The sequence below is a fragment of the Camarhynchus parvulus genome, chromosome 23 (genome assembly GCF_901933205.1).
Source record: "Camarhynchus parvulus chromosome 23, STF_HiC, whole genome shotgun sequence".
Classification (NCBI taxonomy): domain Eukaryota; kingdom Metazoa; phylum Chordata; class Aves; order Passeriformes; family Thraupidae; genus Camarhynchus; species Camarhynchus parvulus.
The window spans coordinates 1,082,741-1,107,551 of NC_044593.1; the positions used below are offsets into that span (position 1 = coordinate 1,082,741).

Here is a 24,811-nt window from a genome sequence, read left to right on the forward strand (position 1 = left end):
GTCTCTGCAGGGCTGGACCATGGCAAATCCATGGATTTTACAATAAACACCACAGGCTGTCCATAGCACTTCCATTTCCCAAAGCTCTTCATCTCCCAAAGATTTTGGCTTAGAAGGATTAAGCATCACCCTGAGGGCCACACAGCACCTCTGGAGTCCTCACTACCAGCTCCTTGTCCAGCTTGGCTGGTTCATATTTTACAATATTATTTTTAAAGGTAAGGTTGAAAAAATAAAAGCATGTTTGCAGTGTAAAGGCCATTAAAGCATCACTGACTGTCAGGGCTTTGGACAAACAGGTTCTGTGAGTTCTGTGTGTGTAAAACTCACATCACTGACTGTTGGTACAACACATTCCAGCTGCAAAATTCCTCTCTTTGATGGGAAGAGGGGAGCACTTGCAGGGGACAGGGTGGGGGCACAGAGCAGCATCAGAACCCCCAGCACCTCTTTGCTCTGGCTTCACCAGAGCCTTCCTCACTCAGAGCTGAGTGAAATGGAAGAAACACATCCTGCAGCTTGGAATCAGAAAGTGCCTAGGGAAGCAGGAGGAGGGACCCACCTCAGAGAGGAATGAGTTAAACACAGCCCCCTGGCAGAGCAGGGGGCAGCTGCAGAGGGGGCAGATGCCGACCCTGACAGCAGCACTGGTACGGCAGAGGCAGATGCAGCCACAAACCCATCTCTGTCACTTCTGCCCTGCCCGGATCCCGGCCGAGCTCACCCCGGGCTGGAGGCAGAGCCCGGCTCCTCCGGGGCGGAGCTGCGGGACCGCGCAGGATCCCTCCGTGCCCGTTGGCTCGTTGTTGCCAGGCTCAGCTAACATTAATTTTTCAGTTATTCACACTCATTTCTTGCCCTGTTTATCCCTTCTAAGATCCCCGGGTCCTTCTGGGAGGTTGTGAATTGCTGGGAGAGCAGACAAGAGTCTGCTTTTCATCAGTCTTTTATGGATCAGAAACCCTGCAATGCCACATCAGGGCATGAACACACAGAGCTGCTCTGGGCCTGCCCCAAAGAACAGAGCCACAGGGAGGCACAATCACAGTTCAGTCAGGCAGGGGCTGACACAGCAGCAGCTTTACCAAAGGCTGGTTATTCAGCACTGGTTATTCAGCAGTTCATGCCTGGGCTGCTTCACAGCTGGGGCTCAGCATGCCCAGCACTCCCAGCCAAAAGTGCATCCAAGCCAACCCTCAGCTCACTGAGGTAAATCCCAAATCTGTGCTCCCTGACTGTGAGCACTGAGCTCTGATTCTGTGGCCACTTTCCAGCTGATGATTCCAGGACATTCCCCCAGCTCAGGGGGTTCTAGTGCCCAACTCACCCAGAATTTAATTCTATAATCCAAGGCACTACCTGGGGAAATAAATGAGAGCTGGGGGAGCCCTCAGCAGGTTTATTAAAGCTCTGCGCACTTACAAACAGATGCAGGCAGGGTTTGACTTCCCTGACTTTAATCCTCTCCTGCCATGCCCAGTACAGCACCAGGGCACCTCCGGACACGTGTGTGGGTGTCCTAACAAAACACAGGATGCTGTTTTTCCTTCACAGCCCTGCAGAGCCACACCACACACCGAGCTCCTCAGCTGCCTGCCTGATGATGCAAGCAGTGAATAAGCACGAATAAAGACACAGAAACTGGGTGTTGTTTGTAGAAGTGAGGAGCAGAGCCCTCCACCCAGCACTGGGGATACCAGAGCTCTTGCACAACTCAGCTCTCACTGCTGCTCCTTTTTATGCATCTCTGTCTCTGTGGGCACTTTTTCCCCAGGAGCACTGGGGAAGTTTTCCTTCCTCCCCAGCTGGGATGCCAGAGTGGGATTCCTGAGTCAGGATTTCCCTCAGACTCTGCTCACCATGAGCAGGCCTGTGCTGGCCTGCCAGGCAGCTAATTAGTGGTACTCAGTTCTAAGAATTGGGAGATGATCATTAACTAAAATTGGTTTGAAAGCTTCCAGTTTGTAGATGTTGAGTAACTAAAACAAGCAATGGGCTCCTCTGTGTTTTCCTGAGAACTCCCAGCGCTGGAGGCTGGGGAGTCGCCCTCAAGGGGGGTGGGGGTAAGGGAGAAGGGCAGGGGGCAGATGCTGCTGGCCCAGGGAGGGGCACTGGGGTCTGTCACACACCCTGTGCTCAGCACGAGTGCAGACACCCCCTCAGCCACCCCCAGAGCAGCCCAGGTGAGCTCTGAGCACAGAGCAGCTCCCAAGGGAGCCCCATGCAAACCCTCGCTGCTTTCACACGACCTTTGGTGCTCGGGGTGAAAATCGCCTTCATCGCTCCTATCTCAACCTTCAAAAGGAACTGGTGGGCTCCGGGCGAGGAGTCAGGAATGCTCTCACATATTTGGGAGCTCTGCTTTACGCAACCTCCCAGCAACTCACCTTGGCTGGAAGGGATGAGCGATACTGAGCCAGTCAGCAAAACACCCACCTGGCCGGGCAGGGCTGGGGACTCTGCCCCGGCAGCGTTTCCCTGCACGCAGCCGGCACCAGGACTCAGCCCGGCACAGCCAGCACTGCCCAGACCCGCACAGGAAAAACTGCCGGGCCTCTGCATCCCACCCCAGAGGGGGGAGTCATTGTCCCAGTGCACACTCAGGGAGCTGCAGCCTCTGCAAACCCCGGGATGGGTTTGTGGGAAAGGGAGCCCCAAAACATCCAGCAAAATTCATCCTTGTTCTGCTGGGAGCACAAAGTTACACCTGAGATGGCTTTTGGTGCTGTAAATCAGGAGTGGTGCTGCTGGAGAACTGAGGCTCACATGGGTAAATGTTTGTCTGGCAGGAAGATCAGACTTTCAGAGCAACTCACTGAGGGGTGAGAGGTCCCTAAACCCCAACTCTGCATGCACACAACAGCCCAGGGCTGCCTGCAGCCCTCCCCATCTGTCCCTATCTGCACAGCAGAGCCAACTGTCCCCACACTCCCCTGACACAGCAGGGCATAGGGGACCTGCAGCTTCCAGCTGGTGACACTGAGCACTGGGGGATTCCTGGTGGGACTGGTTTGAACTGGAGCTGAAATTCTGCTGTAGGAGGACTCACAGAATCAACATTGAATCAGAGCCATCCTGCTGAAGAAGGAGTTTGTGATCTGAAGGGAAGGAGTGCTGGAGAGATCCCAGAGGCTGATAAACCTTCAGCTTATCTGTGTTTCATCTCAGAGGCCATCCTCAAACAGTACTGAAGTAATCCAAAACTCACCAAGCTGACACATTCCAGCATTTCCAAATCCTCTTCCCAGGGCTCTTTCTTTCCTCCCCACTCACAGGCCTCAGGTGCATCTTTAACATGGCCAGGAAAAGCAGAGGATGAAGAAGAGGGAGGAGGAAAGGCCCTGGTTTTCATTGGTCAGAGGATCAATTAGAAAATACAGGGCTCCCCTTGGCATTTGATGACATAAATGGGAAGCAGCTTGAGGCAGTTTGAGCACAGGAGTTCAGGGACAGGGACAGCACAGGGACCCAGTCCCACCTGGTGACACAGCTGGACGTGGTGGCTGCAGAGGGGACAGACCTTGGCCAAAACCATCCTGGAGCCCTTTTGGTGCCCCTGGTGTCACCTCCCTGCCCTGGCTCCTGGCCAGCCCATCCCAACTCTGACTCCAGAGCTGGGGGAAATGGTTCATTTTCAGTCCTTGAGCCTTTATTACTACAGAATATCCAAAACAACACAACCAACAACACAGTTACAAAAGGAGTTCACGGAGAAATGTGAAGCAGCCTGTGTTTGAAATGCTCTGTGTCACATACTGAGTCCAGTATAAAACAATGCATATTTATACACATATAAAATACAAAAGGAACAACACAGAAATGTATAAACAGGGGTTGTGGAGGCCTCCGTGGTATTTACAGTCAGAGATGTGCAGGGAGGGTGTTGAGCAGGCAGTGTCCGTTCAGCAGAGCTGCAGCTGGGAGAGTCTCTGTGCCAGAGAGGAGCTCAGAGCCAGGCTCAGCCCTGCTGGGAAAGCTCTGCAGGGGCTGTGGAGAGGCCAAGGCCTGGCTGGCACCACTCCCTGCCAGGGCCACCAGCTCTGCTCTCTGCCCAGGCCTGGCAGTGTCACTTCGTGTGCCCAGCTCTGAAACGGCAGCTCAGGCCTGCTGCCAGAAGGGAATAAAATATAATAATAAAAAATAATAATAATAATAATAATAAAGTCAACAGAGCCAAGTTCCACGTTCACAGGATGATCTCACAGCAGTCTGTGGCCCGGCCCTGGGGCCGTGGGGGTTCAAGTCAAGGCAACAAGAGCGGGCACAGGGCTGAGTTCTGTGGGGTCACACGTGCCAGCTCAGAGAGAAGTGCCAGGAAGTGCTGCCTGCAGCTCTTTAGAGCTCTTTGAGGATGATCTGGAACTTGTTCTCTGCCTCTACCATGTCCAGCAGAAAGGCCATGTGGTTGCTGTAGTGCTGGATGATGTTGTTGTCCATGTTCACCAGGATCCTGCACAGAAGAAGAATGGCTGGATCAGATGCAGCACATTGAAAGCAATTCATCTTCCCCAATCTGAGGGGCTCAACCACTGTTAATTAATTAATTAAAGCCATGGCACAAGACAAGGGAAGATCCAGCACAGAACAGTCACCAACCCTGGGAGCTCTGTCATGGCACAGTCAGGAATTCCAGGGGCTGCTGGGACTGGGGGTCTGGCCCTGCCCAGGCTCTGCCCAGTGCATCAGAATCCTCCTGGCTGCACCAGCCCCAGCAGCACCCCAAGCTCTGGACCCCAGCTCTGGCCTCCAGCAGGTGCCCCACAGACTCTGTGGGTACCCAAAAGCTTCCCCAGCAGAGCTGATCCCTTCATCTCTGCCTGCCCCAGAGCAGGGAGCCAGAGAAGTCACCTGTGCCTCGTGCTGTGCTCCCATCTGATTGCTAAACCACAAACAATCCCAGGGATGCTGATCAGGAATCAGCCCTGGATTGTTCCTCCAGACCAAACCTCACCAAGATCCAAAATTGCTCATTATTGGTCCTGAGTCACCCTGGGACCGAGTTCATGTGCTGAGCTCACCCCTGTGGAAGGGCCATGGCTGGGGCAGGCCCTGCCCTGCTGCCAGGCCAGGCAGTCCCACTGAGCTGCACTGGCTCTCACCTGATGAAGATCTGCCCCTCAACTGTAATTACCAGGAGAAGATTGTTTAGGGTGGAGCAATAGGATAAAATTATTGAAAATTAAATCTGGGGGAGCAGGAAGCTGGGCCTGACCCTGCCACCAGCCTGAGTGCAGCTATCTCCAATCTCCCCACACTTCAGGAGCAGCTGCTGGCATTGGTCACGTCCAGCCTTCATTAAACCAGGTGTCAAAATTATTTATTTAATCTAATTTCCAGGTGTGGCCTTTCCTTTTCATGAGATACCTCTTTGCTCCTCCTGCCTGGTTTCCCTCTCAGTCATCACCAAACACTCACTGCTTATCAGATCAAGGCATGAACAAAACCAAAGCCAAACTGAGTGAGGTGGCCTCTCCCCTGAAGCCACCAGTGCTGGTCTTTTCCTTTGGGGAGAAAATTCCCATTTCTGGGGCTAAGGGATGAGCAGCATCAGCAGCAGGTGGAAGAACTCCTGACAAATTCAGAGGCTCACTATGGCCCCCCCCTCATCCTGAGCCAGGGACATTCCAGCATTTTTTGGAGAAGCAAACACTGATCCCTCTCTGATAAGTTCTCCATAACCTCAGGCTTTCAGACTGAGACAAAGGATCACCATCAGACTCCCCAAACAATTCCACCTTCACCCAACTTCCTTTCCTTGGGAAACTTTACCCTCCAAACAAATATAATACAAACAAGCATTATCCCAAATCTTTAAAGCCCAGAAAGATCTGAGTTTTATATGCTCCAAATAGCAGAGCCTGCCATGGCTCTACCTTTTATTATCTTGTTAAAATGCTCCTGGAGCCAATGGCAGGGGCTCGAGGGAACAGCTTTGGAGGCACAGCAGAAAAGCAGATGAGAGATTAGCTTACCCTCTTTTGCACTTTTTGTAGACTTTATAAATGCTTTCTTCAGGAAGCCCATATTTTTCTGAAATCTGTGAGAGAAAACATGGCAATCCTTCATACTTGTAAAATGAAATTCCCATGATAAAAATCAAAGATAACAGCGAGCCAGGGTGTTCAGCAGCAAAGGATTCCCCCTCAGTTTTACTCCAGGGAACAAAACCATGACCTGAACATTCCCCTGGGCAAGCTCAGTTTTGGTCTTGGGCTGGCAGGAGTTTTGTAGTTTTTTGCCAAGCATTTTCCATGAAGGTTTTTGACTCTGTGGTGAGGGATGGGGGAAGGAGAAGATGGCAAAGTATCCTCTCTGCTGACATTTTTCAAACGCTCTATTTTTAAAAGTTTGTAAAACCAACAGAGCTTAAAGTGCAGCCAGAAAGCCACCCCAAATCTGGGAGGTTTATTGTTTGTTTCCTTCCCAGCAGTCTCCAGGGAGGGCTGGGTTATCAGAGATGCTGCTGATAACCATGACAGAAATATGTCCTTGTGCTCCTCAAACACAGCCAGGGAATTCCAGCACGAGGCCAGGAAGGGTTTCAGATCACACATCCCCAGCCTGGAGAATGGAAAAGGTGTTTGACAGTGGAAAATATGAATGTGCTGTCACAAGAGGAGACTTCCATGGGGATCTGGATGGGGCAGGAGGTGTGATCCTCCCTCTGCAGCACAACACAGCCACACCAGGAGCTCTTGGGCCAGCTCAGCTCCTGCTCCCACTTCCATTCCCATTCCCAAGGGAGAGCGGGCAGGGGAGATGAGCAGCCCATGTCCAGCTCCCTGTTCACCAACCCCACTCCCCTTCATCTGCAGTTTGTCCATTCCCAGGGGGTTTGGGGACGCTCCCAGGGGGTTTGGGGACACTCACAGCTGTCCTGAGGCCCTGCAGATCCGGGGTCTTCAACATGAGAGCATCAAACACCTCCTCGGACTCCCTGCGCACGTAGAGCAGCACTGCAGGAGAACAGGGCCTGGTCAGGGGCTTTGCCACGCTCCCAAAGCCCTGTGGCTCAGGGAATTGGGGGTCCCAGGGTTACCTCTCTGAGGATCTTCATCCTTGCTGTGCTTTGGGGGCGCCGGCTCGAAGTCGTCGGCGAAGGAGGCCCCGCTCCGCTTGAGGGGCAGCCTGGGCAGGGACAAACACACTCAGGAGGGCACAGAACAGGGACAAACACATTCAGGAGGGCACAGAGCGGGGACAAACACACTCAGGAGGGCACAGAGCAAGAGCACAAACGCCTGCAGGTGCTCAGCCTCTGCCTGAACAGCCACTCATTCCAACAGCCAGCCAACAATTAACTGTTGGTTTGTAATTACAGCAGCACAGGACAGCTCAGGGAGGGCCTGCAGAGATTTGGGGTCACCAAACCCCAAATCCTCCTGTGGGGCACTGGAATCCCCACACAGAGGGCCCAGGCTGGGGGAGATTCTGCTTTTCAAGTGTGATCCCACTTCATTCCAGTTTATTTTCCAGCCTCTTGGTATTTGAGCCCTTCAATGACAGTTGTGATGTTTTATTCTCCCTTTCAGAGAACATGAGAACAGCAGGACAATCAGGGAGCAGCTCGTGTTGGAGTGACTCTGACGGGGACAGAAATGTGTCCGTGTTTCTGCAGCCCTGAGTCCCTTCCAGGACAAGGTTTAACTCATGTTCTGTCTCCCAGGGCATCAGGGAGACACTGAGCTGTGTTATCCTGCCCTGGGGTATCCAACAGCCCTGACATTCCCAAAGGAACAGAGCAGCTGATGGATGGGGAATACACACTGTGCATCCTCACCTGTTTGCAGAGTTGGGAACAGCAGGAGGGAGCACCTGGAATGCAAAGGAAATGGATCTGTGAGTTTGCACAGCATCACTGTGTGCTACACAGGCTGGGGGAGGCATCTTGGGCACACTTTAAACACGATTTCCCACCCACACAGGGTCACATTTTGCTATGATTTATTTTCTACTGCTATTTTTGCTCCCACTGCAGTCCTGTGCAGGTGTGTAAAGCACAGGAATACCTGCAGAGGCTCTCTCACCCAGCCCTGCTGCATGGCCAGGCCACTCAGGACTGGAGTTCACCTCAATCCCACAGAGCTGGGCTGAGCTTGGGGCTTTTCCCGCAGCCCGGGGCTCTGGGGCTCTGCTCAGCCCGGGAGGGGGGCGCCGGGCCGGGGGGACTCACCGAGCCACACCTCTGCGGGGCGGAGAAATGCACGTTGGGGATGAAGAGCACGGGCTGCGTCTCCAGGTCGCTCTCGGGCCGCAGGAAGGTGATCTCATTCCCTCTGAAGCCAGAGAGCAAACAGCCTTTCAGACCTACAGACGGAGAGTCCAGTTCATCTCAGCCGCTCCTTCTGGGACAGGGGAGCTCCTTCCCAAGGACAGGAGCCTGCAGCACCTCCCGGGCAGCCAGGGGAGCCCAGAACCATCGCCAGGGGCTGGGGGTGCTCCTGAGGGGCCTTGGGAGGGGGAAGGAGCCCAGCAAGGGCCCGGCTGCCTGGGGACTGGGGGCAGCCAGATCCATGGAAGGGAACAGGCAGGGATTTCAGAGGGAGCACACACAGGAACTCACCGTTGTTGTTGGAGTCCAGGCATTTTCCTTTCCTTCTGAACTGTTTCCTTTCATCATCCCTCATTTTCCTCTCTGCTCCCTGTGGGAAGATCCAGCAAAATTTAGGACATTGCCATTTCCAACACTGGCCACCTCTGGGGTGTGACACATTAAGGTGAAGGCAGCCTTGACTCAGAAATGGCCACCTCAGGGACCTTCCCCAGCCCAAGCCAAGACCCTCTGACACTCAGAAATTAGAAAAACAAAACTAAAATTTGCTTCTATAAATGAAACACACAGGCAAGAATAGCTGTGAGAAAATTTTCCATGGGAAGATATCTGAGACTGGGGAAGAATCTCCAAGGAAATTCTCATCTCTTTTGATATTTAACAACTGGTCAAAAATAGAGTCAGAAATAGAGTTTATTGTGAGGCACAGCCAGAGGCCTGGGCTGTTCTAGGCTCTCACAGCCTTTGTGGTTTTACTCCTGGGGCCTCTGGCTGTGTGGGTTTTGGAGTGGTGGAGGAGAGCTGTACCTTGTCACAGAAGATCTTGATCTGGCACACAGCCCTGTGCACCAGCTGGCTGCTGCCACTGCCACAGTCGTAGGTGTCGATCTGCAGGTTCAGGGGCACCCCCTTCACCCCCTTCTGAGAGGAGAAGTCTGTGCTCAGGCAGTTCACCCCAATGAACACCTGCAAACAGGGACAGCCTTGGTGCTGCTGGAAACCTCAGCCAGCAGCAGGGCCAAAGCAGCTGCTGAGGCTCCTTCAGCCCTCCCAGGGCCAGCCTGGCAGGGCAGCAGCTGGATTCCACCTGGGCCTCTCCCCCCACACCTATTCCAGCTCTTTAACTCAGCCTCTCCCTCCCAAAATCCTGCCTGGGGATGTTCTTGCTGATATTCCTGATCTTTCATTTGAAAGGGACCCTCAGACAGCAAAGCCCTGCAGGAAGGGAGGAGGGCAAGGCTGCAGCCTCAGGAATTGCCCAGCAGTGCTGCTTAAATAAATATTCATCCCACACTGGGCTCTTTTATCACCAGGAGGGAGTTCACTCCAGAGGGAACTCTGGGAGAAAAGCTGAGCACAGCTCGAATCCAAATTGTATGTCCCAAATGCCAATTCATTGGTGTGACCTTGGAATTCCCCTGGACCCTGGGGACAGATTTGCAGGTGGAGAAGCTCCCAGAGCTCCCTCAGCTGAGGATTTCAGCCCTGAAACCCCATGTCAGCTCCAGTCAGTTCTTAGAAAAGAAAACCTCTTCACTGGGGGGTAAAGCTTAATTGGACAGAGAGCAGTAACAGGTGCCATGGCCAACCCAAACACCCAAACACCCCCAAACACCTGACCCCTCCTACTCCCAGCCCCTGACCCCTCCTGCCTCAGTCCCAGCTCTCTGAAGTCTCACCTCTCCCTGCCCCAGGCCAGTGAGTGAGCAGAGTTTCTGCTAAGAGTTAAATCCAGTTTTGCTGAGATGCCCCCAGGGCTTGCCACATACCTGACATATTTCCATTTCTGACAGCTCTGCCTTGAAGACATTTGTTAACCTCTTGGGTTGTAAAAGACCCGGGTTGCCTTTGGGCTTATTGAGATCCCAAAGCCAGGCAGGGTTTTCCCAAGCTTCAGAGACCTGGGGTATTTGTGCTTTTCTTTTTTTTTCTTAGTTACTTCATCTGTTTTTCAATCCCCACTAGATACAAAGTGTTAATGAGAGATCTGAGATGCAGCAGAGACAGCAGAGCTGCAAAGACGCTGCTGTAATGAACTTTGCTGGTTTTAAGGTGGAAAGGGATCTGTGACCTGCCTGGCTCCCTTCCCCATCCCACATCCCACAGAAGGGTGGTCAGTCTGTCTGCACCACCCTGCTGCCAAGGGGGCTCTTTGTTCCCTGAGCTGGGGCTTATTTAAACAGGCTGCAGGTACATGTGAGCAGAGCCCTGAATTGCTGCAAAACCTTTTCTTCAGAGTTATCCATCAGCACTAAGAAAACATCCCTGAGCCAGTGTGGGTGTACCCAGCGTTTGTTAGCTCATGGCAGAGCTTGAGCACACTCTGAGGCACAGTGTCCTGCTGTCCTGCCAGGCAAACACTGCAGTGGCTCTGCCTCCCTCTGAGCACTGGGCAGGGCTGGGCTCTCAGGAGGGAGCTGCAGCTTTGCTGAGGACCATTCCCAGCTCCCTCCACAGGCAGTTTGTACCTTGGCTTCCTCGTGGATGTTCCACACGAAGGACAGGGCGTTGTAGGCCAGCTCCTCGATGTTCTGCACCGTGTTGAAGTTCTCCTTGCAGTCAGCTGCAAGGAGGGGAGGAGCAGTTAGCACTGGGGCTGAAACTGGTGACATCCCTGAGGCCTCCCAGCCCCAGATCCTGCCTTGGCTGACTCCCAGAGCCAGGGAGGCCCTGAAGTGGAGGCAGAAGCTGCCCAGCCCCTCGTACCCACGTCGATGACTCTCTGCTTGGCCGTGGGCTGCCGGGAGTGCCAGTGCTTCCAGAACTTCAGCTGCTCCGTGGGGATCTTCTCATTGTCAAACACAATCATCACCACGCTCTGCAACACAGCCAGCACAGCCAGCTCAGCACGGAGCAGTGATCAGTGCCCTCCTACCCAGCACAGAGCAGAGCAGTGTCCCCCTGACCCTTCCATCCTGCACTGCCCTCAGAGCCATGTGAAACAGGAGATTTTATGCTGGGGAAGCTGAGCAGGGCAGGGGATTTGGGCTCAGCCATTTGGCACATTGATCTCGGGGGCTGCTCCAAGGCCTGGCCACACATCCAGGAGCAGGATGGGGACGCTGTCCCTGGCTCAGAGCTCCTCCCAGCAGGGCCCCCACTGGCCCTTTGTGCATCCCTGAGCTCCTGTGACAGGTTCCAGTTGCCACAGAGGCTCTGCAGGGCAGCAGAGGATTATCCTGTGGCACTGAATCCACCCCATTCATCCCTTTAAGCCAACATGAGCCACAAAGCCATTCCTGCTCACGTTCAGCTCTGTTCCCAGGCCAGAGGAGCTGCTGGATGTCCCATTCCAGAGCTGTCAGCAGAGCTGTCAGCCTGTCTGTGTCTCCTACCTTCACTTTATTTGAGGACAAGTGCAAACATTTGCTGTCTCCAGCTGTCCGCAGTGTGATGGGGTAGAACTGTCCTTTGTTGAGGTAGGCCATGGGAGAGTCCCCAGATTTGATGTGAATGGCTTTGGGTGACCCCAGCGTGTATTCAAAGTCACTTGGATGGAACAAAGAGAGAAGGATGAATAAGCACACGCTGCTGTTTCAGTGCAAAAGCAAAACAGAGCCCCAGGAGCCTCCACCCCACGGGTTACAGGCTCCAGTTTCTGCTCCATTCCCCACCTCACACACCCTGACACAGCACAGCACATTCTGATCCTCCCCAACAGCCTGGGGAGCAGCACTGCTCCAACAGCCTCATTTTACCCCTCAGCTTTGGCTTAAAAACCCCTGGATGTGACTGCACCCAGTGTGTTTGTGTGGATGGCAACAGAACCATTGCTCAACCAGCAGCCTGCAGCAAAACACACAAAAATGGGTACCTGTGAAGGGACCTTTACAACATCCTAATCTCAGGTTCCTGTCTCCAAATCCATACCCATAACTGGCTGAGCCAGGAAGACTCTCCCTTAATGGTCCTGTAGAAGAAGGACCTGCAGGACACCAACACCTGCTTGGCTGTGCAGAGCTGGGCTCAGAATCCCAGCTCAGACCCTCAGTGTGCTGGGCACCAACTTTACTCTCTACAGAAAAGCTTTGTGGTGGCACACAGAGAAGGTGTCATGGCTGGCAATGGAAATTTGAAAGAAGGGCCTGAATTCAGCAGCTCTGAGGCCTTCACCAGCAGCTGAGCACTGAAACCACGAGGCCACAGCTGGTTTCTGCTGGGAGGAATCCGTGCAAGCCGCCACCTGTACAGGAGGCTTCACTCAGACCCTTCAAGTGCCCTGTTTAGTCACCAACCCATCTTCTTCCTGCTCCACCTCCTGTGATGCCATCTCTGAAGATGGGCTTGGCAGCTCCTCTTATCTGCAGCCAGGAGAGCCAGAGAAGTTCAGTGCACAAATAAACAGTGAGCAGGGAGCCTCTGCTGTCTGTGTGAACATCCCCACGTCTGACAGCTGACTCACCCAGTCAGCTGACTCAGGAGCAAATAAAAAGTGGGAGGTGAAATAATGTTACCTGCTGGGAGGTTTGATTTGGTATCTGGAGCAGCAAAGCTCTGCCTGGCAGAGGGGTGGAAAGGAGGAAGAAATCCCTCTCATGTTTTAGGAATGAGAGGCAGTGGCACCCTCTAAAATCAAGGCTGACTAACAGTGCTAAGTGAGAACCTAAACCTTAGATTAGGGGAGGCTGATTATCACCCTCATGCCCTGCCAGCCTCCTTTTCCCTGTCATTTACCCCATTCCAAGTGGCCTGTGGGGAGATGGTGCAGCCACCTGGGTCCCTCTGTGTCACCCAGCCGAGCAGGAAGGGGCTGTCACCCTGAGATGGGACAGCAGCTGGCCCTGGACTGGCCCCAGTCTGGGGGGAGAACAATCCCAGCTTTGGTCCAAAAGCTCATGGGGCAGCCCCTTGCTCCAAGAACACCAGGGAGACACAAGTGGTGTCTGCACAAGCACGGGAGCTGTAATTTGTACTGGTGACTGCCAGGGCTGGGCTGGGGACAGGAAAGGGATGCAGTCCTTCCCCAGGAAAGAGACAGAGCCAAGAGTGCCCTGGAACCTCAAAGCCCCGGATTGCTGTTACCTCTTCACTCCATCTGTGGGGTAACTCTCGGGGCAGGGGGGCTCTGGCTGGGGTTTGAGGATGTCACTGAAGAGCAGCGTCTGCAGACAAGAGCAAGCACAACCCAAGAGTCAAATCTCTCATGGCTTTGGGCATTCACCTCTCCCAGACACCACAGCAGATGACCTCCAAAATCAACATAGACCCCCAGAAATCCCCCAGGAACAGCACAGGAGCAGAGCTCAGTGCCCCCACGAGTCCAGCCTGACCTCCTGGGGGTCCTCCTTGAAGGTGCTGTCGGGCTGCCAGCGCTGCTGGGCCGGGGCCATGGGCAGGCTCTCAAACAGGGAGTTCAGGGAGCTGCTGTCATACACGTCCCCAGGGGCCACCAGGAAGTTGTCTGGGGTGGCTTCCAGCTTGCTGGTGCCTGGAGGGAGCAGGGCTGCCTTGTGAGGAGCAGGGACACCCTCGAGACTCAGGCCGTTCTTCTTGGGGGGCTCGCAGAACTCCTGGCTCATGGAGACGTTTTCTGACAGCAGCTTCATGAGATGGGCTGAGCCATCGAAGGAGGGCAGCTCAGGCTCATAATCCATCCCGTGGCAGTGCCTGCTGGAGAGAGTCCTGGCTCAGGGCAGGGCAGAGAGGGCAGCCCCAGCTCGGTGGCACTGCCAGCAGGGCCTGCATGTGCTGCTGGCCTGGCTGCCAGGTGACCCTGAGCCAGTGCCTGGGAGCACTGACAGCCCCTGGGGATCTCCACCCACAGCTCTCAGGGCAGAGGTGCTCAGCAGATAAGGGATGACCACAGGGAGTCAGGGAATTTGGTCTGGATGTGGTTTGGGGCTGCACATCCACTGCTCCTTCATTGAGGCCACCACACTCAGAGCACCAGGGGTGATAACAAAGGTGATGCTGTGTGGGCTGTCCATTGGCTCATTGATGCTCAAAGTTGATTTTTTATACCTTTTTTTAAGGAAAACCAATTATTGTACAAATTCACAAACTCCAGCAACTTAGGAAGCAAAAAGCAAAACCAGCTTAACTCAGTTTACTTCTGAAGGAGTGAAGTACCACTGGAGTTTATTCTGTCAAGTGGTTCAAAAGTGACAATGCCAAAGTACACAGCATCCAGCAAGGGGAACTGAACTCACAGTGCAAATGAGCCATTAATTTAATAGTCAATTATCTGAAAACCTCAAAGGACAAATGGGGAGTCACTGGAAGAGAATCCTGGGAGAGTGGAACAGAAACTCTCATCAGCCCAGGGAATGAAGAAGGATTTGGCCATTCAGTGCTCAATCCTTCTGCCCTTTGCAATTGTCACAAAATAGCAACTAAAGGCAATTTCTTCAGCTGCTGCAAATCGGCAGAACCCCTGTGAACACAGCCAGACAGATGCTCAGGTGTGTAAATGGGTGTAGCTCCATTTATACCTGCTTGGGACCCGGCCTAAAGAATTTTAATGTGTGTCTCAGGGTTAATGAGCTGCACTGTTGCTGGTAATAACACCGTGCTTTGATGTCTATTTTCTGCAAGCTCAGAGCCCCATCCTGCATTTCAGCAGCTGCAGGAGAGTGAGGCAGCCCCAGAGAGCAGGAACTGAAGCCAACCTCTTTGCCAGGTCATTGCGTGCCACCATCCCAGCTGGCAGAATCCTCTTCTCCTTGGGCACCTGGGACAGGGCAGAGCAGAGTTTGGTTGGATTTTGTTAAAGGGAAACAGAGCAGAGTCAGCCCTGTCTACTAAAACCAGATTAAACCCCACAAGAAGAGCAAACAGCAGAGCTGGGCTCTGCCCTGGGCTCCCAAATAACCTTGGACAAACCACAGCAGCTTCTTCTGGGCAGGACCTCAGAAGCCCCCAGGTGAGTGGGGACACCATTCCTATTGCTTCCAGTCAGGGCTAAATCAGAGCCACATTTCTCAAAGCTCCATCCTCCAGCAGCACTGGGAGAATAAAACTGGTGGGGACTGCAAGGCTGCTCCAGCCCAACAGCCCTCAAAGCCCTTATGGGTAAAAATCCACACTCAGGGCACCTGGGTTCAGGTGTTCCATATGTTCTGGATTCCTTCAAAGTGCTGGTTTGTGCCTCAGTTTACCTGTGGGGATACTGGTGTGGTGTTGGATAAACAACTGGGGGGGCTCAGGAGATGGGGGAGCTCAGTAGAGGGGTCCCCTCCTAAGGTGGTACATGTCTGACACCTATTCTGCATCTCTTTTACCCCAGTTTTACCCCAGTTTTACCCCAGTTTTACCCAGTTTTACCCCAGTTCTGCCCAGCCCAGGGCACCCACCATGTAGTAGTCGTAGAGGAGGCTGAGGGCAGCCACGCTGTCGTCGTCCCCGTTCACCCTCATCATGGCCTTGGTGGCTGCAGTCAGGGGGTTCTCCAGGTAGGTTTTCCAGGCCTCATCCTCGCTGGTGTAGGGGAATTTCTGGAAGTTCATGGTGTCATTCTTCATCAGACGCACGGATCTGAAACTGGGGGGATCAGGAATGAGGGAGGAGCTTTTCCCACAGAGCTTTCCATGAACACGGGAAGGGCTTCCCAAGGGCTCTGTGGGATGCAGGAGGGATGTTCTCCTGCTCCTGGACTCCCAGAGCCTTTGGGATCAGCTCCTCTGCTGCTGTAGCTGGACACAAAACCAGGCCAGAGCCTCCCCAGGGGCAGCTGCTCCCTCAGCTGCTCCTTCCTGCAGCCCCATCCTGCCCTGTCCCATCCTGCTGGGCACTAAGCAGGGAGCAGGGAACAATTTTCCCTTGGATGTGGAGCTCCAGGCCAGCACAGCGCACAGTCAGACACAGGCACTCAGTGCCCAGATGAAACCAAACCTCATTGTTTTCCTTTGCTGCAGTCCATGGTTTTAAATTAATTTTTTTCCAATAATTGGTAGCTGATTTTACTCAGAGGGAAGCAGACAGGCAGATCACAACCCCCTCCCTTCCACTAAAAAATTCCTGACTGAGGTGAGGCTCGTGGGACTACGTGAGAAGCAACACACCAAAATAATGCCCTGCCTGTCCTCACTTCTGGCACTTTCTCCAGGCCTCTCCATCTTATGTTAATAAACTGTCAGACACTTAATTGCCCAAACATTGGTCATCTTTCCTTCTCCTCCAGCAAGCCCTGCCAGCAGTGCCTCTGTGCATTCCCTGGGAGGTTGGATCATGGAATCCTGGATTTGTTTAGGTTGGAAAAGACCCCAGAGATCATCGAGTCCAACCTTTCACAGAATCCCAGCACATCCACAGGGGCTGAGCCACTGGCCCTGCTCCTGTCACACCTTCCTGTCCCCTGCACCTGCTGTCACCTCCACAGCCCACACCATTCACCATCAAATAACATCTCCATGGACAAAAATTCCCTTTTTCCTCAAAGTCCAGGAAGGGCAAGACTGGGTTTCGTTAGAATAAAGGTTTTAAAATCATCTTTAAATCTCCAAAGTTGCCAAGAGCTGACTGGAGCTGAACCATGACATCACCTGATGTTTGTTTATGGAAAGGCAAAGGAAACCTTCAGGAGTTACAGCAATGAACGCCACAGTTTAATGGCATTTTTATAAGGAATATGTTGTTTCATTAAACCACTCTCCATGTGTTTATAACAAGTCCTGGTGTAGATTTTTAAGTGAATCATTCAGAGAACAATAATTCCTCTTGGGAGGAACCTGGCATCCCTGAAGCTGCCCATGGCTGCTCTGTCACCAGGCACTGCCACCTGCACAAATTCACAAGAAACCATGCAGGGATGGCTTGGGATGCTCCAGGCTCAGGCTCCCGAGCTCTCTTTGGCTCAGACTCCTGCTCTGGTGCCTCCCCTGCCTAACAAAACAAACGACAGCACGGAATTACTCTGCAGCTCAGGAATTACAGCTGATTTTTTCCATGAGGCCACCGAGGGCTGCTCCTGCTGTCCCTGTCACCTTTTCCTTCAGGAATCCTCTGCTCTCCCTCCGCCCCGAGCTCCGGAGGCTCCCGGGGCTCTGTGCCCGGCGGGGCTGGCAGCGCTCCCGGCCATAGCGGGCCCGGCTCTCAGCCCAGCAGGGCCCGGGCACTTTCGTTGTCTTTAGCGCTTCTCACGCAGCCTTTCTCCCTCCTCCTCCTCCTCCTCCTGCTCCTCCTCCTGCCCGCTGTCTGTGAGCGGGCCCGGCAGTGACTCAGGCTCTGCTCTCCTGCCCGGGCACGATCCGATCCGCAGCTCCCCCGTCCTCCCCAGGGACCGCGGCAGAGCTCGGCTCCGACCTGGGAACGGGCAGAGATGAACACACGGGGCAGGATGGAGCAACAAAGCACCTGGGAGCTTAAAAACACTGATATTTACCTGGGAAATTCATCCTCCCTCAACTAAAGCATTCCTTGTGTGATTATTCCCTCCTGCCCCTCACCTCTGCTGGGAGAAGCCTGGAAAAGGCACCCAGGGCCACCAGCCCGGCCTGGAGAGAGCAAAGGCAAAAAGTGCCCTGAGCTGGAGAGAGCCCAGCGTGGGCACCCAGTGCCCCTGGTGCTCCTGGCAGCAGAGTTCAGGACAGCAGGACACACAGCTGGGAGGTGCTCAGAACCCACAGAGGCCCGGAGAGGCAGAGCAGCTGCTCCATGCACTGGGAACTGCCCTGGTCCCAGCCAGGCTGGGGTTCACCAGCTGAGGAGTGGCACAAGTGACAGGAATTGCTCCTTGATCCCACCTTGCTCCCACTCCAGAGTCCCTGGGATCCCGGGCAGGCACTGGGAGCCCCTCAGGACCCACCCTGCAGGGGACTGAGGGAACATCCACCCCATGCACTCGTCCTGAGATCAGCCCTGCTCTGACCCTGCTCCCAAAGGTCACCACAGCTCCCCAGGGTCTGAGCACAGAGGTGATCTGAGCAGATAAGCAGGTGTGGTGACAAGTCCAAGGCACCTTTCTGACATCAGGACCTACAGGACACACAGATCCCATCAGCAACCTCTGTGAGGCACAGCTGCAGGGAAGAGTCACCCAAATCCAGATCCAAACACACCAGGAAAGTCACCCAAATCCAGATCCAAACACAGCTGAACTTTACTTTCCTCCTGCCTGTGATGCCCCTGCACGTGTCCAGGCCCTGTTTGCCCATTCCAAGCTCCGTGCTGTGTTTGGCAAGGCCAGAGCTCCTTTCCAGGCCAGGGAAACACAAACGCTGGGAGCAGCAGCACCTCCCTGCCCTGTGTGCACACCGGAGCTGGGGCCTGGGGCCATGTGCAGAGCAGGGTTTGGGACAGGAGCACTTTGTTTGTTTCCAAACACTTGGGAGTGTGACACAAGGTGATCCCAGCCCCTCTCCTGCTCCAGCCCAGCCCACCTCTGTTTCCCCAATTTCTCCTGGTGATGGATAAACACTCGGGGCTATGCTGGAAAGGAGAACATGCCCAAAGGGTCCAGCTGGGGACAGCAGGCAAGAAGGAAAGAGCCCTTGAACTCCTCCTGCCTCTGCTGCTGCCTGTGGGAGGCTTTGCTGCCTTTGAGCTTGGTGCTGCTGCCTTTGTTCTCTCCACTGCACCTGATTAAGCCCAGGCTAAACCCTGGCCCTGCCAGATGCTGGTGGCTGCAGAGCAGCACCACACGGAGCCCCTGGTGAGCAGCAGCAGCACACAGAGGCGCAGGACAGAGCCCCCAGCCCCGAGGAGCTCAGGGGTGCCCCAGGCAGCTCCTGTGGGGGTTCCATCAGCTCTGGGCTTGGGCACTGCCCTCTCCTCCCTCCTGAAATATCCCTGGTGCTGCCCCAGTCCCCGTCAGGAGTTCAGGGAGGATCAGCGGTGCCCTGCACAGGGCAGGGACTGCAGCCTGCAAAGCCCTGCCAAGGAGGACAGAATCCCACCAAGTGCCCCCAGTGCTGCAGCCAAAGCTCTCAGCTAAGCTGTGATTTTGTAATTCCTCTGCAGGTTTAATAAACAAGCACACCTGAAGACAAGGTGACAGCACAGCCAGCAGTGAGGGCATTGTCACCAGCCCACTCACACAGCCAGGCAAAAATCCAAACAGAGACAGAACCAGGAAAAAAAAACACAGAAAGAAACACAACAAACACAGACTAAGGATGGAAAACACTGCTGGGGTGCCAAGCACAACACGGTGTCACCCCACAGCCCAGCAGCCCAGGCTCTATCCCCTGGCCCCTGACCTGCACTGCCCACGGGACATTTCCTGGGATATTTTCTCTGGCAGCTGGAGAACAATGGGGGCTCTGTCCCTGGCTTTGTGCAGGGGCATTTCAGCAGCACCTCAGGCCAGGGTTAACTCAGCTCAGGCACCTGAGGATTCCCAGCAGTGCAGGAGCTTCTCCTTCCCTGGATCCAGGGGGCACAGGGGGGTCCAGGACCCCCCAGCCTGGCACAGCTCAGGGCACCCTGTAGGGATGGGCCTGCCTGGCAGGGGAAGGAAAGGGACACAGGAGCAGCTTTGGGAAATGGCTCCTGATTCCCACAGGGCTCCCTGGTGGGGTGGGGTGGGCACTGATCCCCCCAGCAGATCCAGGGGGGCTCTGCAGGCTGAGCCATGGCTGAGCCAGACAAACCTCCTGGGGCTGCCTGGGGATGGGCAGGGATCCCCCTGCCCTGGCCCTCCCTACCGAGAAACCTCAAACCAGCTCCGCCTGTGTCCTTTTTCACCCAGCCTAACTCCTGCTTTTGCAGCTCGTTATTATGCAGCAGAAGGACCTGGGGACAGGATTGGCACTGAAATGCCTCATCCTGGGCTGTTCAGCAAAGGTGAGAGAGCAGAACCAGCCCTGGAGCTCTGCAGTGAATCTGAGCAGCCCTGGGCTGTTCTGCCTCTCAGCCTGGGACAATCCAGGCTGTGACATTTGGGGTTGTGCCTTACCCCAGAACATCACCCCGGGGGGATCCATCCGCCCCATCCCTGCTTTAGGGCCTCCCCTGCCCAACAGAACAAATCCCAGCACAGAATCCCTCTGCAGTTCAGGAATTAAGGCTGATTTTTTCCAGAAGCAATTTCTGATGTCAGATGGTTCCATTTTGGGGTGTCCTCAGTTTCAGGGATATCTGACCCCAAAGGGAGACACAAAACCAGGCCCTGAGCATCTGCTCCCACTTCTGAAGTATTGCTGTAAACTCCACTCTCATTCCTGTTCTCATTGTGGACACACACAGACACTTTGTGTACAGTTATTCCTGGACACAAACCCCACACTTTGCACTGAGGCTCCCAGTGCCTCACCCACCAAAAGGAAGATTTCCCAGGTAATTTTTGTATATTCTCTAACTCCAACAGCTGTGACTTCTAAACTAAAATGAAATTAAAAAAAAAAAATAATGGTTTTACAAGATGTGGATTTAAAACCCACCAATGGAAGCCAGAACACACAAACTTCTGCAAGAAAATTTGTTTCTTTTTTACTGCTCTTCAGGTAATGTGGATTTTTAAGCCAGTAATGAGCTATTATGGGTTGTTGGTGCTGAGAACAAAGCCCAGCTTTACTCAGGGGTCTCTGCTTCCCTCAGCATATCCTACCAGAGGCTGCTGCAGGGTCACCCTGGGGATGTCCCAGGTTTCCAAGGAGAGCAGAGATTGGAGGTTTCAGCCCCACAGTTCTGGGTGTCCCCCCCCAGGGCTGTGCTGATCCCTCCCCTGCCTGGCTGCACGCCTGGCACGGGGCTGGTGCCCTGCTCAGGCTGCCAGAGGTGGATCCTGTTGCCCAAGAGGCTCCAGGAAGCTGTGCCAGGGCAGGACACTTGACAGGAGCCTCACATGGAGCAGCTGCTCCCTGCCCTGCCCCACGCTGTGCCAGCAGCTCCAGGGCCCTGCAGAGGCACAGCCAGGGTGGGCTCCCCCTGTCCCTTCCCACCCTGGAGGGATTTGCACCTGAACAATCTCAGCTCCCAGGTGCAGTGTGTCCCTGTGCTCTGGTCAGTGTCCTGTGAGCACAGGAGCAGCAGCTGCTCCTTGGCTGCTCCACACACAAACCAGCCCCAGCACAAGCAGCTTCAGGCCAGGGTTCTGCCAAACAAACCTGATTCAGGTTTTCAGGTTCTGCCAAACAAACCTGATTCACCCCACAACACCAGGCCCTAGTGCAGAGCTCAGAGTGCCCAGGCAGGGCACGAGAGGAACAGGAGGGGGGCAGAGCAGGGGGCAGTGCCAGCCCTGGAACAGGCTGGGGACAGGGATGGGTGTGGATCAGCCTCACCCCACAGCCAGAACAGCACTGACACCTAAAGGGACAAGAAATGAACCCTCAGAACCTGCAGTGCTTTGGGTTGGAAGGGACCATCCAGGCCATGGCAGGGACACCTCCCCGCTGCCCCAGGTGCTCCCAGCCCTGCCCAGCCTGGCCTTGGGCACTGCCAGGGATCCAGGGGCAGCCCCAGCTGCTCTGGGCACCCTGTGCCAGGGAGGAATTTCTTCCCCATATCCCATCCAACCCCAATATCTTCCATATTTCTGACCCTCCGAGCCTTGGGAACTTGGCTGTGAGCAATGGCATACAATCTTATGTTCAATAATGAGTTCCACTCATTTTTTATCATTTTTATCATTACCATTTTTCAGCTGCTGCTTTTTCCTCCTCACACAATTCCAGGATCCCTGTCCCTGCCAATCAGCTGATCCAAGGGCTGGCAGGTGCAATCCAGGTACAAGTGCATTTTTGGATGAACATGTTACACTGATCAACAGTTCAAACCCCAGCCAGAACCAAGCCAGAGCAGATCCTCCTCCAGGAACTCTTTATTCTGCAAATTTCCCTGGAACCATTCCCATGGACCAATCAGCCCAAAATGTGACCCAAAGCATCAAAGCAGAGATACTGTGCAAATGTTGATTCACTCCTGCTTTGAGTCTGGAGTTTATTCAGAGGGCTTTTACTCCTTTGTTGGGAATTGCATAGCAGTTATTTGATTATTGTTTCTTTAATTTACAAATCTCTTTTTCTCTTTACATAACTTTAAAAAAACCAAAAAAGAATCCAAGCCAGCCTCCCTTGCTCCAGCACGGTTATCCCTTGTGTGCTTTGCTGCCAGGATTTTATAAAAGGGCTTTAACTTTTCATTCACCAGGAGCATAACTCAAGTTTTAATAACACACCTTACGCATGACAAAAATTTGCTTCTGGCGATCATGGTTTCGACCACAAAACCACAACTGGGAGTAACTCCTGGTTAACTCCTTCCAGCCCACGCAGGCAGAGTTAGACACAGGTTCAGTTTAGAAGACTATGGAAATCAACAGTTAGAATATTTTATAATAGGCAAAACATCTCCCCCTCCCATGCCACGCTGCTCCCTTCCCAGTCCTCTCTGGGAATTTTAAGTCCCAAAGGGAGAGGTGGGAAGGGACCATCCGGGCCATGGCATTTGGAGCGAGGGAACGGGGATATCACAGCTCCTGCACATCTGGGCAGCTGTGCCCGGCTCACTCCGGGGCACGGACACCGCTCCGGGGCTCCTCCCTGGCGATTATCCCCAAATTCGCAGCTCCTCGGAGCCCCTCGGCTCCCGGAGGGGCTTTAGCAGCCTCTTCTCAGCTCCTGCCCCGCTGACACCTTTTCCCTTGGGAGCAAAGCGGGGCTGAGCCTTTCCCTGCTCCTCTGGCCCCGCGGAATTCCCACCGCCGGGAATTCCACTGCCAAGGAATTCCACTGCCAAGGAATTCCCATTCCCAAGGAATCTCCACTCCCAAGGAATCTCCACTCCCAAGGAATTCCCATTCCCAAGGAATTCACATTCCCAAGGAATTCCCCTCCCAAGGAATCCCCACTCCCAATGAATTCCACTGCCAAGGAATTCCACTGCCAAGGAATTCCCACTCCCAAGGAATTCCCGCAGAGCTTTGGGCGAGCAGCTCCGGCCCGTGCTGGCCCGAAATGTCCCCCCGGCCCTGCCCGGGCTGGGCTCGGGGCCGCTGCCGCTCCTGCCCCGCTGAAATAAAGCGGAATTTTCCGAGATCTCAGATCCTCCCAAAGGATCGTTTGTGGGAAAGGCTCGCACGGAGCCCCGAGGCAGCCCCGGGGCTCTCCCCTGCCCCGCAGGCTCAGGGTTAACAGCCCTGCGAGGGCAGAGGCAGCAGCCGTGTAATTCCCGGCCCTAATTAGCGATAAATCCATCAATCGCACGCTCCGCGCCTCGCCAGAGCCAAGCACGTCCTCCCTCTCCAACCTAAAAAGCACCGCTTCTAAATGACCCAAAAACTTCCGAAAGCGAAAATTGCACCGACAGATTTCCAATCGATCCGAGCAGATTGATCCCACGATTTACATTAAATAATAATTACTGCCGTGCCTTTTCAGGGCTCTTAATTAGGAGGAGATGGGCTGACACAGCAGCTCTGGCAGGCTGGTAAACACACACGGGCGTGCGGGTTTCTCCCAAAAAACACCTTGGAAGCACCAGATCTCTACACAGACGGACGTAATTTCTATTTCTCGATAAATATTTTACACACAAATCCTTCACGCAGGGTTCTGGACTGGGCTGATGTTCAGCACTGACTGACAGCAGCATTGAGCAGCTTTATTCCCTGCTCTGCAGCCTTCCCCACAGCCTGGCAGCCAACCTGACACTTGTTTGCCTTTATTTCAGAGGCGCTGTGCTGATACCATCAGCATCCAAAGCTCCAAAATATTTCGGAGGTGCCAAAATTAGAAACGAGAGTCATACAGGATCAATAGGTGTTAAAAGCTTTTTCTTATTTAAAAGAATAAATTATTTGATAGGGTCATAGTGTGAATAAATTTACTTAACAAAAAACAACCCCAAACAAACAACAAATAACACCCAAAAACCAAACCCCAAAACAAACAAAAAACCCAAAGAAAAAAAAAAAAAAAACCTGCACCCAAACAAACAAAAAAAATCATAAACCCCTCAACAAAAACAACAAAAAACGACACACAGCAATCCCCACCCCACGAAACTAGAGGCTGGTAAATACTTGGGAAGGTATTTTCTCAAATAAATAAAGTTAAACCAGATTCCTGTAGCTGCTGTTAGATTTTGTTGGACAGAGGCAGAGCAGATTGGCTTTAGACAGAAACCCCATGTGTCAGTTTTAGCCGGGGATAAAACACTGACCAGGATCGTGGTTTTTAACAAGTCCCAAGTGAAAAGGAGTGATTGACTCCTAAGGAGCGATTCCTCCCCAGAGCAGCACCAGCTCAGGCAGCGACAGAAAATCAGGAAAACGTTCCCATCCCGTTCTTGACTGCTTTACCAACAGCTGGGCAGGCAGAGGAGCAGCCCAGGGATCCCACCCCCCAGCCCGGGCAGCGAGAAGGAAACTGCAGCCATGGGGATTCTCCCAAAGCACAGAAGGGAAAAGGCTCCACTTACTGCAGCTCATGGGGCATTCTCCCAAAGCAGAGAAGGGAAAAGGGCTCCCACTTATCCAGCTCATGGGGCATGGAGGCAGAGGAGAAGGGATAAAGGCTCGCACTTACTCCAGCTCATTGGACATCGCCGCGGTGAGTGCTCAGCAGCGCTGGCTCTGTGGGGCTGCTCGCACAGACATTCCCTGCCAGGTGTTTGATTTATGGCAGCGCTCGCACAGGTGGGGCGGCCGTGCCGGGATTG

At 53.8% G+C, this 24,811-nt stretch overlaps 1 protein-coding gene across 3 annotated transcripts; it reads right to left on the minus strand.

Annotated features, from left to right (window-relative positions):
• Positions 1-3,641: 3,641 nt before the first annotated feature.
• Positions 3,642-24,811, minus strand: GRHL3 (grainyhead like transcription factor 3). Of its 3 annotated transcripts, none has more exons than XM_030964503.1 (16): positions 24,679-24,811; positions 15,565-15,751; positions 14,881-14,942; positions 13,543-13,879; positions 13,295-13,374; positions 11,608-11,761; positions 10,979-11,090; positions 10,741-10,835; positions 9,080-9,238; positions 8,564-8,642; positions 8,174-8,307; positions 7,781-7,815; positions 7,040-7,128; positions 6,871-6,956; positions 5,973-6,037; positions 3,642-4,450 (listed from the first exon to the last, which is right to left on the minus strand). In XM_030964503.1, the coding sequence occupies exons 1-16, from the start codon at positions 24,693-24,695 to the stop codon at positions 4,336-4,338; spliced, it is 1,806 nt and encodes a 601-aa protein (XP_030820363.1). In that variant the 5' UTR covers positions 24,696-24,811; the 3' UTR covers positions 3,642-4,335. The 3 variants fall into 3 exon arrangements, 2 of the variants coding, with proteins under 2 accessions (XP_030820363.1, XP_030820362.1); XM_030964502.1 differs by having other exon boundaries at positions 13,543-13,882; XR_004061349.1 differs by having other exon boundaries at positions 4,377-4,450; positions 8,174-8,276; positions 13,543-13,882.